Source organism: Mustela nivalis, assembly GCF_964662115.1.
Source record: "Mustela nivalis genome assembly, chromosome: 9".
NCBI classification, from domain to species: Eukaryota; Metazoa; Chordata; class Mammalia; order Carnivora; family Mustelidae; genus Mustela; species Mustela nivalis.
In genome coordinates this window covers 115,463,276-115,479,683 of record NC_139028.1, presented here as the reverse complement: position 1 = coordinate 115,479,683, position 16,408 = coordinate 115,463,276, and the positions used below count along the sequence as shown (strand labels likewise).

The window sequence follows — 16,408 nt, the reverse complement described above, 5'->3', positions numbered from 1 at the left end:
AGGAGCCCCAATTATTTGTATTCTTTTCAGCATTTCCCTACTTGTTGACTCTAAAGGTCCTTTGGGATTATCTGGCATATTCCCTGCCCAGCCCTAGAGTCAATCACTTCACCAGTTCTCCAGGGAATCTTGTTCCTTTTACAAAGAGTGGTTTTTAGGGGCACCTGGGTGGCTCAATGGGTTAAGCATCTGACTCTTGATCTCAACTCTGGTCTTGATCTCAGAGTCATGAGTTCAAACTCTGTGTTGGGCTCCATGCTGCATGTGGAGCCTACTTAAAAGAAAAAAAAAAAAAGAAGGGTATTTAGAAACCAAGATCAAGGGGGGCGCCTGGGTGGCTCAGTGGTCTAAGCCGCTGCCTTCGGCTCAGGTTCTTTACATTTTTAAACTGGAAATACAGTCACATGGAATTCATGAAATACAAAAGAGTAATTGCATTTTATATGCAGTCTTTATCTTTTTTTTTTTTTTTTCCACCTGATACTATGTCCTGGGCACCTCCCCATATTCTTCGCAGTTCTTCGCAGGCTGGTGGGGCCAGCGCTGTTACTCCTGTCATCCCTACCCAATTACTAACCCCCTTTCCCTTCTGGAAGTTCCATCCTTCACAGCAGAGGCCTTCTAGATCTGACTTGCAGATCTCTGCTCTCTTTCGTGTCAATTTCCATTTTCACTATAATTTTGCTTTCTGCTCTCGGCTTTCCATCTGATCTTTCAGAAGGTTCTCACCTGTGACTATTGTTTTTTCATATTTCCTCTTTTGAATTGTTAATGTTGGAAATGATGTCTTTTTGGTTTGGGGAAACTGTATATGGCCTATGTGCGCCCACTGTGAGGCTCCTATTAGACTCTCCCAGGCTCTTCTGTGAGCTCTGACTCCGTGGGAGCCCCCTTGTTTGGCTTGCCCTCACTCTCTGGAGGCACTGAAGTCCACAAGCCGACTGCCATTGATTTCTTCGCCAGTGCAAATGTGCAGGTTCCTCTGGCTTCTGATAGGGCAGGCTCTAGGGTTCTGCAGTGTACCCTGACAGACCCCACCCACCCACCCTTCCTCCCCTGGGACTGAAGCACTTGTTCCCTGGTGGCTTGGACTGAGGGCAGCCAGCTGCTCTCAGTGGAGTCCCTCTCCTGAACTTGATCTTGGACAATGGAAGCTGCCTGTCCCAAGGTCACGGCCCCTTCCTGGGGCAGCTGCGTTCAATGACTGGCTGATGTCGGGGCATAAAGACTCAGGCCCAGCCCCTCATCCCCCTGCAGAGAGCCCTGTAGAATGACCTGAGGCTGTGCTCTGGCCCCATCTCAGTCCAGAGGCTTCTTTGGTCTATTTCTGCATCCTGCACTTCCCCATGGGTGTCTGTCCCAAAAACCTGCGTGATAAACCTCTTGCACTCGAACCCCAGGCATCTCCGAGTCTGACTTCCAGGGAACCTAACTGCAAATGTGTCTCTTGGGCAGCAGAAAGTCCACACGTAGTGGACGAAAAGGGAGCCTTTGTTCGAGGGGCCTGGCTGCAAAGCACTCAGCAAGCCAGGCCCTCCGCAGAGCTGTGCTGGGCAGGACACTGTCCTTTCCCAGCTGCAAACTGAGGGGCCCATGTGGTGGACAGGAACACTCTGCAGCCCCCAAAGAGGGTCACTTCTGCTGTAGGGAAAGAGATGAACAGTAAGCGTGGAAGGAAACGAAGACCGCCCAAACGAAACAAGCTGAGGCTACTGAGTCAAGCTTGCTACAGCAAAGAAGTCAACCACCATCGCTCGTGGTTAGCAGAAACTCAGGCAGGCTGAAGGGCGGGACGGTTCTATTGTGGGGAAGGGAAGGCTCCACGTGTGCCCTGATTGGAGGCTGCTGGCCTGGGAAGTTGTAGGCAGACTGCCTAGAAGTGGGTTGTCCTATGTGACTGGCAAGGGGAGCATACTTGGCTTCCTGTGGTTGGCCTTCAGTGAAAGCAGGGACAAAAATTATGGAGATGGGCAGTTGTTAATAAAATCCTGGCCCTACTGGGCTGGTTGTTGCGAGAGTGATGTTTACCTTCCTGCGTTGTTGCTAGAGATCTCAGTGTGGCTGCCTGCAAGTCTGACTTAGAGCAGGCTCCTTTCCTAGGTCATGATCTTACTGTCAACGGTTTGAGCCCTGCACTGGGTTCCGGCTTGGTATGGAATCACCTGTAGAGTCTTCCTCCCTCCCCTTCTGCCCCTTCTCCTGCTCATGCTTTTTCCCTACCCAACCCCACCGCCTGCCTCTCTGCCTACTTGTGACCTCTATTTCTCTGGCAAATGAATAAATAAATAATCTTTAAAAAATTGCATTAAACCTGTGGATTATCTTGGGAAAATTGACATCTTATGAGATTTCATTCACTTAACGGAATCCACTACCACCAACAGCAGCGCAGAGCCCTGCTCTCTACTCTTCATAATACTCTGCTCAAGCATAGCTATGCAGGTACCAGAGCTATGCTTGGCACGAGGCTCCAGGTAACCCCAATTCACTGGAAAGGTGCAAGATTCCTCTACAAGAGAATGAATTTCCCTGTCTTCTGGACCCTCATGGCAACACAGTGCCACTGTCCTCTGAAAACCATTTTCTAGTAACACCTTGGGCTGGGGGCTTGCAAATATTTTCTGTAAAGGACCAGGCAGTACGTATTTCAGGTGTCGTGGGTCATACACAGTTTTTACTGCAATTATTCAACTCTGTCCTTGCAGTGCAAAAGCCTAGACGATACATAAACGGTGTAACCGTGTCCCAATAAAACTTGACTTGCAAGAGCAGACAGAGGCCCAACAGACCGTTCCCTAGACGAGGAGGTCTTCAGGGAGGCGCGTGTCTTGACCTTTTTAATTTCAGCCTCAGCAGTAAAAATCGTCCTGATTTTACCGAAGAGGAAAACAGCCGCAGAAACCGATTTCTGAGGAAGTCCGGCCGCAGCACGACAACTGGCCATTGGGGATATTTTCTCCTGAACACAGACGCTGCCCTTGTTGGATGTGAGCGAGTCGGGGAGATCAGAGCAAACTCAAAGCAAAAGCATCTTGTCCTGGCGACGCCCCGCACCTGGCCTGGGTCGCGGCGAACTCGCGTGCGCAGCGCAGTTCCACGCCACTTGAGAGGAGGAGGTCGAACTGGGGTTGGCGGCTCTCAACCGCCTTTCAGGCGCTCCCCGGGCTCCGAGCAGGGAGGTGACCTCCTCTCCGCACACCGCCTGGCTTCGTCTCTCAGCCCAGGACCCCAGGACAGGCTACACGGCGGCCTGAAAATAAAGCGTTCGGAGACCAGCCTTCGCAGACAGGCTTCCTTCGCACGTGGGGCTCCCGAGGGAGCTTTACACGGAGCGGGGTTCCGTCACACAACCAGTCATCCGCAAAGCCTCCGTCTAGGTCAGGTGCTACGCACGTTCCCTCGCGCTCCACGCGGCCCCGTCGTTCCCCGGCGTCTCACAGCGGCCGGACACGGGGTCTCCGCTTCTGCATCTGTGAAAGAGGCACGAAGCCCCCACAGAGCTGTCGCACTGAACCTGCAGGTCAGACACGGAACCCCGCGCGGGGCCACCACCCCCACGACTCCTTACCGACTGGACCCCCCGGGGGCTGGGCTGAGTGGGAGGGAGGAGGGCGGCACTGAGGGCCACCCCAGGGCTCGGGCCCCTGCGCGCTGTCGGGGCTCGTCCGAGCTCCCACAGGCCAGCTGCTGAGGCGCAGCACCGCCACTTCCGCCGCACGCCAGTCCGAAACCGCGGCTCCCGGCCGCTTCCGGCCACGAGCTCGACGGAGTCCGAGCCGCCCCGCGGTGGGCGGAGCCTGATGACAGCCACGCCCCTCGCTTCCGGCACCCTTTCGGCGGCTCCTGGCACCGCGGGCCCCTCCCTGCTCCGGGCGGAGCTGCCCCGCCCACTAGGGCCCGCCTCCGGTGACGTCAGTTCCGGGGCGGTCCGGGCGGGGCCCGAGCTGGGGCGGCTGCCTTGAGCAGTCTTGGCTCGGGTGCTCTGCTCCGCTGCCGGCCACGTCTCCACGCCGGGCCGCGGGTACTTCCCCGCCGTCCGACGGCCGCCCGGCCGCCGCAGGCCTGCCGCGCCCGGGTAAGGGGCCCGCGCCGCCGTCCGGGGAGCTGTTGTCACGGCTCCCTGAACCGGCTTGCGAGCGAAGGAGGGAGGTGGGGGCAGGAGGAGGCTTGAATGGGGGCACAAGAGGCAGGAGGGCGACCTGGCAAAGATCAGTGGGGGCACAGGTGCAAGACGAGGAGGCCAGGAGGGAGGAAAGAACGGAGGGAGTCAGGTGGGGCACCGATGGGGGACCGAGAGGCCGGAGGGGGGAGGAGGGCTGCAGGGGGTATCCCTAACCCGGGGAGAGGCCGGCTCGTTGGAGTTTGGGAGCGGAGGGTGGGAGAGTCGGGACACTCCCAAATGCGCGGGGAACTGAAAGGTTTTCCCGGGGCAAGGCTGGGCCCCAGAGTGCTGCCCTCCAAGAAAGAATTGGCTTTTTAGGTGACCCAGGCCTTCCCCAGGCCCTCCACCTGGGAGGGGTTGTGCCTTTCCATCCGCCTGCCTCCCTCCCCCGTGGGAGCCGGGTGGCTGCTTACTGTGTGCAGCTCACGATCGGGCTGAGAGGCGGAATCAGCATCCACATGGTTTGCCATAAGACATAAACATCATGCTTAGAAACCTGCCTATCCCAACATGCAGTTATTTTTACCACCCGGAGGAAGCATCTTTAAAAATTTCCCTGAAATCGGTGAGGAAAATATTTAAAATACGAATTTTCCACCTATAGTCAGGACTTGCTTCATGGACAAAGGAGTGCCAGATTTGCCCACAGTGCCAGCGAAAACTAGCCTTTGATCAGCATTTAGCTGTGATACAAAAAGGTGCAGAAACTTACAGAACTTAAACTTACAGAAGCAAGCAGGGTAATTAGGATGATATCCACTTCAGTCCCCATCTGCCACGAAGACACGTCCTTTAGACCACAGGGCAATGTCTGTATATGCAAAACCACACACCTGTGTTCCTTGGGTTCTGCTGCCAAAGTTCAGCCAGGTGAGGTGCTGGGATTAGGTATCTAGGGTTTGCCCTGTATTTGTTTTCTGCACTTCCTGCTCCTTGCTGTATAAAGCTTGTCCAGCTTGGGGTAGGGGCCCAGGCCATGCTGCTGCTGATTTAGATCTTACTGGACTGATGGAATGTGGGGGGTGACACCTATAATCCCTTACCAAGCCTAAGGGTTACTTGTATAAGCTCCTGGGAACAGTCTAAGCCAGGAGAAGGAAGCCAGCCATTCAGAGTCTGCGGCCATGTAATCAGCGCACAGCACTCGACATGTAACAGGTTCCTAAAAGAGTTTTTGTAAAACTCAAGCCAAGGGGTAACTGGGTGGCTCAATTCGTTGAGCATCTGCTTTCCGCTTGAGTAGTGATCTCAGGGTCCTGGGATCAAGCCCCATGTTGGGCTCCCTGGCTCAGTGGGGAGCCTGCTTCCTCCATCTCCCTCTGCAGCTCCCCCTGCTCTTGCTCTCTCTCTCTCTCTCTCTCAAATAAATTTTAAAAATCTTAAAAAAAAAAATCAAGCCAAGGTTGGGAACATAATAATTCAGAGACAAGGGGTATTGGAAGGTATCATGAGATCATGGACCAGATAAGGATCAGGAAGTTGACACCTAGGGCCACAGTCCGGGGATGCCTTTCTAATGGAGGGTCACCTGGCTCGGGGTGCTCCCCCCCAGGGGAACTTGTGGGGAGCTGACCGTTGAAAAAGAGGGGATCCCAGCAGCAGCCCCGCCCCTGTCTCTCCACCTGTGGGTCTTCCATTTAATAGTAACTTCATTCTTTCTTGTTTATTCCCTTCTTGCACCAGTGGTCTCTTTTCTTTCCATCTATTATAGTCTGAGGCCTCGAGCTACCTAGTCTCCCTGCACCCTAATAATGAGAATGACTGGCCGGCCCCTCGCTTAAAGCTTTGGGAAGCCTTTGCAAGACGGAGTATCAATTAAATCTTGCTCATGGTTTGTCCATTGTGAGTCAGCTTACAAAGATCAGTGCAGGTCCTCACACATGAATCTTGACATTTAGAATGTGCTTTTGGAAAGTGAAGGCAGAACCTTCCAGACAGATGAAGTCACGGCCCAATGAGGGCCTGTTCTAGACTCTATGGGTGGCCAATTCCCATCTCTGTAGGAGTGACCACCAGCGCCAGGGGCTGGGAGTACATAAGCAGGGATGGTGTCCGGTAGAAGTTTCTAGAGAAACTTGTGGAGTTTCTTTGACATAGTCTTAGAAACATGCTCCGTCTGTGCACCCACATGTGTTTGTAACTGTGTGTGCGATTGCACACATGTGTGTGTGCGTGTGTGTGTCTGTGTGTACACCTGTGGGAGTTTGTATTAGAGAGTAAGCCCATGGGGGTCCTCACCATCCCCACCTCCTAAGGAGGTGAGGCGCTATTTCTTAATCTCCCAAGTTTCCATTAAATAGTCACCAGGGAGAGAAACATTTGTGCTGGTTACTGTCTTTGCATTACAACTGTCCTCCTGATTCCTCTGAAGTTGTGGCTAGCTCCTAGAAGAATGAAGTTCCTGATACATAAATTATGGAGTTTCTCTAAATCATTAAAATCTACATGTGAAAAACTATATCCAGCAGGGTTACTCTGTGCCTCTCTGCCCCTGCAGCTCAAATACCTGAAGAAAATCAGACATCGTTTTCCTTCATGGGTCGAAATGTTTTCCAAAATGCTTGTGCAAGAAAAAAAAAAAAGATGGAAAATGAAAATCACCAGTAAATTTGTTCCCCAGGCATAACTATCTCCCATCCAAGTACTAACCAGGCCCGACCCTGCTTAGCTTCCGAGATCAGACGAGATCGGGCGCGTTCAGGGTGGTATGGCCGTGGACACCCCAGGCATAACTATCACTAACGCTCTGGTGTAAATCTCTCCAGATCCCTTAACCAATGTCTATTTATTTATTTTTTTAAAGATTTTCTTTATTTAACTGACAGTGAGAGGGACAACCAGAGAGGGAACACAAGCAGGGGAAGTGGGAGAGGGAGAAGCAGGCTCTCCGCGGAGCAGGGAGCCCGACATGGGGCTCAATCCCAGGACCCCGGGACCATGACCTGAGCCAAAGGCAGACGCTTAACTGACTGAGCCACCCAGCGCCCCAACAAATGTCTGCTTAAATAAAAAGAGAATCCTGGTGCATATACTGTTGTATGACCTGCTTTTTTTCATCTATTGGTACATGTGGCCCATGTCAATAAAGAGAAAGCTATATATATTTTTTAAGACTTTATTTTTAAGCAATCCTTGTATCCAGTGTGGGGCTCGAACTCACAATCTGGGACCAAGAGCCACACATTCCACCGACCGAGCCACCCCGGCACCCGGAAGTTGTATATTTTTTGAACAGCTGCCATAGTATTTGATATGTGGGTGGGGCCATATCTTCTAAAACTACACCGGTTGTTTTGCTGTTATAAATAACACCATGATGAACATCTTTTTAGACCTCCATCTTTAGACATCCATCCACTTGCTTCCCTGGAAGAAATTCCAGCAGTAGAAAGCGCTCCATTGCCAAGTCTTGGAATTGAAAGTTTTTTTTTTTTTTTTAAAGATTTTTATTTATTTATTTGAGATCACAAGTAAGCAGAGAGGCAGGCAGGGGTGGGGAGAGAAGGGAGCCCAATGTGGGGCTCGATCCCAGGACCCTGAGATCATGACCTGAGCCAAAGGCAGAGGCTTTAACCCCCTGAGCCACCCAGATGCCCAACATTGAAAATTCTAATAGACATTGTCAGTCTCCCAGCACAACGGTCTATTTAAGGCTGTTCTGCCAGTGACTCCCTCCTCCCCGGGCTTTGGCCCCCTCTGCTTTACCTAAGGAGTATTTACTTTTTTGAACCGTAGATGCGTCTGTTCCCAGAGCGGGGCATCTGCCCATGTCCCACGTGGCCACAAAGCATGTCGTGGCCTGCAAGTGCTCCTCGAGGCCGCTCTCACCTCTTGCAAAGCCAGACCTCGCCCCGCAAGCACACGGTGCCAAGCCCGCCACTCTCCAGGGAGGACAAGGGCCCAGCGTGGGAGCTTGCCCGGAGCAGCTGCGTCTGGTGAGTGTCCACGGTGAGTGTCCACTTGCTCACCATTGAGAGGGCCCCTCGAGGGCTTCGCTGCAAAGTGGGGGAAAAGGACAGACAGCAGAGCCCAGAGTGGCCTGTTCTGTGGCATTTCATGGACAGCGGTTTTCCCTTCCCAGGTAGACCAGGAGGGCGGGGCTAGGAGCAGGGACAGATAGGAGGGGCTGGGAGCACGCGGTGCTCTGTGGCCCTCTGCTGTTCTGGTGACACAGGCTCCCAAACCGCAGCAGGTTTCCTCTGGGCCTGGTGTTGAGATCTTACAATGCTTGCCCCTCATCGATGCTGGGGCTGGGGGGGTGAGGAGCCGCCTAGCAGCAGTCATTCTGGGAGGAGAGAGGCCAGAGTCTATCCCCTGACCACCAGCGAGACAGTCCAGTCCATGTCTGTTCCGCATGAGGAGCTGAAAGAAAAGGAGGAAATCCACCCGGCACTGTGACTCAGTGCCTCTCTCCCTAAGCTCGATGATCCGCCCTGGAGTTCCTTCCAGTGCTAGAACAGGGTTGGCAAACTATGGCCCGAGGGCTGAGTCCCACCTCCTGTCTGTTTTTGTAAATAAAGTTTTATTGGGACACAGCCACACCCATCGTTCACAAGTGTAGCTGAGACAGAGACGGCATGGCCCATGAAATCTAAAATATTTGCTGTCTAGCTCTTTACAGAAAAAGTTTGCTGACTCTGGCCTGGAGATTTGTAGCGAGGGGGGCAGCAGATGGCACTGGTGCCCGGCGTGCATGCAGGAAGCCTGGTCACGTCATCCTCCCCACCCCCGGCGGAGCCCAGAGCCGTGCAGGGAGCATGTTGGGCCCAGCAGTGCTAGCATTTTCAATACATTCAGTAGATGTGAGCGGCCAAAGAAAGAGCCATTTAAATACATTTATTCACTGAGCGCCAGCTGCGTTGCCTCAGTTCATGGGGAGTGTGGCTTCTTTGTTCCCGAAACCTTCCAGTTTCAATTCTTTCGTCTGTGGCATTGGTCTGTGTCTTCTCTCCCCACCCTGCCCCCTACTTGTTTCTGTCAGAACAAAGAATGTCTTTTGCACTCAAGAAAACAGATGCGGGGGCGCCTGGGCGGCTCAGTCAGTTGGGCGCCTGCTTTCAGCTCGGGTCATGATCCCGGGGTCCTGGGATCGAGCCCCGCTGGGCTCTCTGCTCAGCAGAGAGAACTGCTTCTCCCTCTTCCTCCACCCCTCCCCCGCTTGTCCTCTCTGGCTCTATCTCTCTGTCAAATAAATAAACAAAACCTAGAAGAAGAAAAGAAAAGACGCAGATTGGTAGCTTCTGGCCGAGTCCTCTAGACCTCTAAGCTCCCAGGAGCCCTTACGGACAGTTTTGGATGGAAGGCGCAATGGAAACTTGAATAAAGCTGGGGACTCTTGCAAAGGGGTGAGAAGCATCAAGGAAAGCGCCAGCTTTCCGGAAGAGTTTGTGCTTGAGGGGCTTTCCTGTCGTGGGGCTACTTTCCCACAGTCCCCTCTGATCACAGGAGCCAGAAAGCCACCGGGCGGCCACTCTCTACATGTCCCTCTCTGCCACGCAGGGGCTGCTTGGTGGAGCTCCTAGCAGGGCCAGACGGGCTTGTTGGGGCACACTGGTGGCTAAGCCTGGGGAAGGGCTAGAAACTTCAGGAATTCCACATGCCCCATGGGGCCGGGCCTGGGGGGCAGAGGTAGCTGGGCCAGATTTTGAAGGCCTCCTTGGCCGTGTTAATGAGTTTTGGGGTTATCCTGGGATAGTGTGGGGTCTGAGTGGAGGCAGTGGAGGCAGAATCATCTTTGTGGGTTCCAAGGATCTTTCTGGAAGCTGTGGGGTGGCATGCGGATCAGGGCCAGGATGGGGATGCATGAAGGTGATTCATTCATGACTCAGGGCTCGTGGAAAGACGGTGAGCCTGGCCCGATCACCAGGGGCCGCCTAGGTGTGGGGCCACTGAGGGTAGTGGGGAGTCGTCATGCCAGCTGAGGAGCCGATCAGGACATTTTCACTTAGTGTGACTCGAGTGCTGCCTTCCATGACGTCCTGTGCAACTCAAGAGCTTCATGGTAAGGGCCACTGGAAAGACCAAAGGCCTTGGGTGTCTGCGGGCCGGTGCCCTCGGGAGCCCCTGGGCCATTGCCTGCCCTCCTCCCAGCAGGCTTGTTTTCAAATGAGGTGTTTAGTCATGGGACCAAGCATGACTGCGTGTGACTGCATCATTGTCCGGAGAGGACCTGGACCTTGCTGACAGCCACGCGGGTCTCAGGACAGGATTAGGGGCCACCCAGGACCAGGAGGGCGTGAAGTGAGGGGACTCTTAAGGCTAGTGGGCCCCTCTGCTTCCCAGTGCACCCCTACAGTGAGGGACACCAGCCGACCAGCACACTGGAGGGCCCCAGGGTGAGGGTGGAGAGACCCCTGTGTGCTCGGGAAGCCAGGTCTGGCTGGGCCCAGTCCTCCTCTTGGTGAGGCTCAAACTGTTGTGGCATTTCTGGAAGTTTCTGCAGATAGCTAGGTGACCAGGTCCTCGCTACTACCTCTGTCTCTTGCAGTGGCACCCCCTGGTCTAGTCCTTCAGGCTCCTGCGGCCTTGTCCCCTTCTGCCCGTGTTGCTACCCCTGCCGCCTCCTCACTGGGCTCCTGTCACGCCTGCCCCTCATCTGTCCCTCCTGCCCAAGCATCTTCCCGTGCTGGTGACACACCGGCCTCGGCGCCCCCGCAAACCCCAGCTGCCCCATGGTGGCCCGCCAATCTCCGGTCTGATCCCAGCTCTCAGCACGCTGTCTCCCCGCCTCTGGCCCCGGTGCTGTCACCTGTTGCGCTCTCCCCCCACCTCCCCCACACCATCCCCACCAGGCGGATCCCACCCATCCTTCAGAACATGGCCCACCTTCCCAGGAAGCCTTCCCTGGCCACGCCTCTCCACCCACCAGAATTCAGTGCCTCCTCTAGGCCCCACAGCACCCTGCCTCCCCCACTCACCTCTGGGGCCTCCACACAGAGGACCAGCCTCCGACTGACATGTCAAGGCCTTCCCGTGCACCATCCGCTGCCTGCTCCGGGCACGGAGTCACGCCTCTCCTCTATGCTTGCAGAAGCTTGCAGTGACCTCTTTTCTGTGTTTCCTCCCGGATGGCAGTCTGCCTAGAGGGACAGAGTTGTGTGGCTTTCGTCTTTTTGTTCTACATGCATTGCCCGGCCCATGAGCAGGCACTCGGGGAATATTGGATGGATGGTGGGTGGGTGGATGGTGGATGGGTGCATGTTGGGTGCGTGCATTGATGGCTGGCTGGGTGGGTAATGGGTGAATGGGTGACACACGATGGACGGGTAGATGAATGGGGGCTAGTTGGCTGGCTAGCTAAACGATATCTCCCATGTGAAAGGTGAGGTCAGCTCTTCTGCTCTTTCACACTAGGAACTCTGGGTGGGAAAGTGGGTGCTTACAAAGGTTGAGACACAGAATGAAAGTGGGTCGAGGAGTCTCTAAACCCATCAAATACAGGTGTGGGACAGGTCACTAGATTGCCGTGGATGAGAGGTTTCACACTGTTCTGGGTGCCAGGCCCTGGTCAAAATACTCAGCTCGGTTTGCAGCCTGGACCTTCTAGAAGCCTCCGTGGCAGGCACCCCACCATGCCCCATGGCCCAGGTGAGGCTGTGCATTACTGACCAGACCTTTCTTGACCAGATCCTTCAGCCAAGCAGCAGGGAGTCACCAGCAGCCTGAGGAGCGGCCAGCTGGGAGCCCCAGGGACTGCCCAGCCTGGCTCCTAGCTCACCCACAAGATGTGGACAGCCCTTGTGCTCGTTTGGATTTCCTCCTTGTCCTTATCCGAGAGCCAAGTGCCATCCCAGGATGCACGTAAGTGAGAAAGCCCTGTGACTGCTGGTCAGGCCCACAGTGATCCCGAAGCATCCTGAGCCCACGGGACATGTGCAGGCCTAGTCCAGCGAGTTGCGAGCCCCAGAGCCGCCAAGGGCCAGCTTGGGGAGAAAGCTCGCAGGGGACTGGGCCTCTGAGCTCTGAGTCCTGACAAGGCCACTTGCTTGGCCCTGCACAATTTCTCCTATAAAACCCATCTTCACTGGGGGATTCGTCCGCTCACACATCATATATCTCATTACACTCCTGCTCTGTGCCACACACTGACCATCTCCGGGAATTCCTGCCACAAATCCTTCCAGAAAGCCAAGAATTGTTTTACGATGTGACTGTCTGGTGATGATGTATCTGGTTTCTAAAGCGCATGTGTGTGATGGGTTTTGTTAATGGTGAATCACACCTCTGAGGTGAGACTTTCCCTCTGATTGATGTTTTGGGAATTGGACCCAAGAGAGAAGTTCTTGAGCCTTCAACGGGCTCGGGTTCAGAGGACGAGGGAGTTCTTACGTCCAAGTGCCGAGTGCCCCTCTGCGGGGCAGCAGGCTGCGTGTGCTCACGCAGGAGGATAGGAGGGAAGCGTGTTCACGATTCACCTCCGTCGTTCTCACGGGGCTGAGGCCAAAAGGCCACCCGGGCCAGACTGACAGGCCACAAACTAAGACACTCTGAGCCATCTCCCTGCACAGGACGGAAAGTGACGGTATCTTTTTTCTCCCTTTTCTGACTTTTTAAGGGCACTTAGTCCTCAACCAGACAGATAATCCAGCCAAGAAAAGTGTATCTGTGATGACAGTTACCAGAGTCCTTAATGGAATATCCGGAATAATGACCGCAGTGACCCCTTCTCCTGTCCCATTGGCCACAGGGACCCCGGTGGCCAACGCCAGCTCTCCTGCAGGCACAGCAGGGAGAACACTCAGGACAGATGCGGGGACAGAAGGTTCCCCTGAACAAGTAGCCTCCCGGGCACCCCAGCCCCCTGCCCCGGCGGCATCACAGCGGACCCCATCCTCCACCACCGTCCGTGTCCCCCCCACACAGGTGCCAAGTGGCAGCCCACTGCCAGGGACAGCAGCTCTGACGACACTGGCCACCAGTGCTCAGCCCACCACTGGGCCTGTCATGACTGCCCACGCCCCGATGGGCACACACAGCCCTTCCCAGCATACCCCCGGCAACTCCACAGCCAGTCCCACGGCCACCTCGGGTCCCCAAGTGCTTAACGTGTCCACACAAGCCCCCGCCGTCCAGGCATCAACAGGCTGGCCCACGGCTGACACAGCAAGAGGGCCCACACCCACCCTCTCCAGCACAGCCTCGGAGCCCACCCGCCCATCCGTGACTCCCGTGGCCACCACAGCAGGGACCACCACCACAGCCCATGCCCAGGAGCCGACCACCAGCTCAGCGCCAGCACCTGTGCCCCCCACCAGCCCGACCCCCAAGGGGGAGGCCACGTCCCCCACGACCCGGCCGAGCCCTGCTCCATCAACACCTGGGGCTGCGGGGCCAGGGACAGCCCGGACACCCCAGCACGTGCCGCCTGAAACCCCTCCTGGCACGGCGTCCTCCGCCCCGACGCCGGGGGCTCCCGGGAGCACGAAGATGTCAGCCACAGACCTGTGCCCGCTCAGCACCCAAGGCCAGTACGTGGTGGTCACCACCAGGCCCCTCAGCCCGTCTCTGGTGAACAAGGGTTTCCTGCTGACGGCGCTCTTCCTCGGGGTGGCCCTCTTCGTCGTCGTCGTGGTTCTGCTCACCCTGCAGGCCTACGAGAGCTACAGGAAGAAGGAGTACACGCAGGTGGACTATCTCATCAACGGCATGTACGCGGACTCGGAAATGTGAGCGGCGGCGCGCCCCGCCCGCCCCTCCGGCCGTGTTGCCTCTGAGACCAAACCAAGTGCTTCCAGATCCTTTTGGTGCAATTAGGAGGTAGGCTGGACGTCTCTGCACATTTCCTCGCGTTCGGATTAAGCCCACGATCACTCGAGAGTGGCTGCTTTTTCGTATTTATTTTTGTAAACAATCATGTCCAGGCGACGGGCAGCGATCGCGCCGTGGGCGGGGCTGCAGGGCCCCCGTGTGGATCCTGACCCGAATTAAAGCAATGACCACCTTCCATTCAGACCCGTGTCCCCCCATTTGTGAAGGTCGTGTCCTGTCCGCCATCGCGCCCGGGGGGCCTTCCTGGGACACGCGTGATGGGGTTCATGTTCATCAGCATTTACGGTTAACACCGGGGTCTGGGGTCTGCTGTGTCTGCGCCCTTCCTGGGGCCTCACTGTTAATTCTGAACGTGCCTGTGCTCAGTGGGTGGGGGGAGGGGCGCCCCAGGCCCTGGGCATGTCTGGCACCCCCGGAGACAGGGCCTTCCCACAGATGTCCCTTTTCTGAATTGTTCACTGGTGCAAGCTTGGAGCCGGATTTGGGCACGAGAGAGCTGAGTCCCACGCGCTAAGCCGGTGAGCTGCCTGTTGTGGTGGCTCAGCCCAGACCTGCTGGGACGGATTCTCAGTGAACCCGCCCAGCTCACACTGTGCACTCGCCTCGTGGAAACCCAGTCAGCCAGTGTGGTGGGACTGTCCCTATTAGCACCTTGCCCCACGTCACCCCAGAAGGCAGGCGAGCCCCAGGCCTGAGTGCACCCAGGGCCCTCTCTCCCGAGCAGGATGATATCCCTGGGTTCGGATTCCAGCCCTCAGAGCTGACACAGAGTGCCTGTCCAGTACCGGCTGCTGTCCTCGTGCCTAACGCACTAACCTAACCCCCTGCTCAGCCCCAGCACAGAAGTACTAGATCCCCATCCTAAAGGTGGGGGCACTGAGGCACAGGAGGGGGAGACAAAGTCACCCACTGAGGGCCAGCATCGGGGTTAAACCCATTCTGGAGTCCTGTGTCTTTGGCAACTCACCTGCCCCTAGGGCATGGCCTTGGCTCTGCCTACCTGCCCCAGGCTGCGGGAGCTGGTGGGCAGCCCCTAAAGCTGTCTTCCCAGACCAAGGGTGACTTGGAGCAAGTGTGGCATGTTCTGGAACTCCGCTTCTTCATCTGTGGAATGGGGAGACCTGGAATCCCCTAGAAATGCCAGAGGAGCCGAGGATGGAGAAGCAGAGCGGGGAGCAGGGCATCAGAAAACCCCCAGAGCTTGAAAGTGCCTGGGCGGCCACCAGCCTACACCACTGTCCCCGGACAGCAGCTTTGCATGTCAGCGTGGGGATCGGGGCTTTGGAGGGTGCCCTTTCCTCCACCGGCTGCCCCCTCGCAGCCCGGGTTGGGACCTACCCGCCTACAAAGGCGGGTTTCACACCCTGGCTGGTTGAGTCTCCCACGAGACCCAGAGCTTGGAGGCTGTCCCACAAACTGGGTGCTTTGTTCCCTTCTGGGGAGATAGGATGGGGGCAACCCACAGGGATGACTTTCATCTTCAGCTTGCGACCAGGGGCCTCTGCCCGACACGCTACTCACAAGGACTGGAGACTTGGGGTGTCAGGGCCTGCCTGAGTCCCCTGCCCCAGCCCGGGACTTCCTGCCCTTTTATCCCCTGAGAACTGGTTGCAGTGTCCATCCCTCCCTCGTTGGGGGTTCATGTTCCCGATCATCTAGTCGTTTTGGCTCCCCATGCGGGCCACAGGTGCCTCAACTCATGGTGTCCAAGGCCAAGTTCAGCACCGGCCCGTGGAGTGTGTTGGGCCTTTGGAATTCTTCCTAAACCTAAAGGCATTGGTGTTTACCTGAGCTAGAGACTTGGCCTTCAGCCCAGGGTCCCACCAACCACCCTACATGCTTTTTTTTTTTTTTTTTTTTTAAAGAGATTTTAAAGTAATCTCTGCATCCAGCATGGGACTCAAACTTAACAACCCTGAGACCAGGGGTCGCCTGCTCCCCCGAGGGAGGCGGGCAGGCACCCCTTCCCCGTGTTCTTAGGAACAGGCCCCTGCCACAGCTGCTGGGGCTGCCTGGGGCCCCACCACCAACGGCCAGCCGCAACGCAGCCATCCTCCCCTGGAAGCCAGAGGCCCCTCAAAACACACACGTGACCCCACCATTCCCTGCTAATACTGCCTCCTAAAAGAAAAGCCAAGCTGCTCTGCCTGGCACTCCAGACTGAGACGAACCCCATTAGTGGGTCCCGGCCAAGCACAGCACAAGGGAAAGAGCCAGGCTCTAGAGAGATCTCAGGTGCCAGAGGCCAGGGCTGTCCAAATCTACGGGGGCCACAGGTTTGAGTCCCGACGACTCCCCTGCCTTGGAGGCCCCGAGACTGCGGTGAGCAGGCAGCCATTCCTGGCCTGCTCGGAAGACCCATTCAGCATGAGCTTATCGCGGACTTACAGAGCACCGGCGGTTTGCCAACCCATCGGGGATTCAGGGAGGAACCCAACTGCCTAACCCACAGGAGCTCGCATGGGCCGGTGAGATGTG

The 16,408-nt window shown here is 56.1% G+C and overlaps 1 protein-coding gene across 2 annotated transcripts; it reads left to right on the top strand.

Annotated features, from left to right (window-relative positions):
• Positions 1-3,912: 3,912 nt before the first annotated feature.
• On the top strand, positions 3,913-14,111 carry LOC309873345 (uncharacterized protein C11orf24). Of its 2 annotated transcripts, none has more exons than XM_082748794.1 (4): positions 3,913-4,075; positions 7,898-8,097; positions 11,789-11,962; positions 12,717-14,111. In XM_082748794.1, the coding sequence occupies exons 3-4, from the start codon at positions 11,887-11,889 to the stop codon at positions 13,829-13,831; spliced, it is 1,191 nt and encodes a 396-aa protein (XP_082604920.1). In that variant the 5' UTR covers positions 3,913-4,075; positions 7,898-8,097; positions 11,789-11,886; the 3' UTR covers positions 13,832-14,111. The 2 variants fall into 2 exon arrangements, with proteins under 2 accessions (XP_082604920.1, XP_082604921.1); XM_082748795.1 differs by having other exon boundaries at positions 7,898-8,110.
• The last annotated feature ends 2,297 nt before the right edge of the window (positions 14,112-16,408 follow it).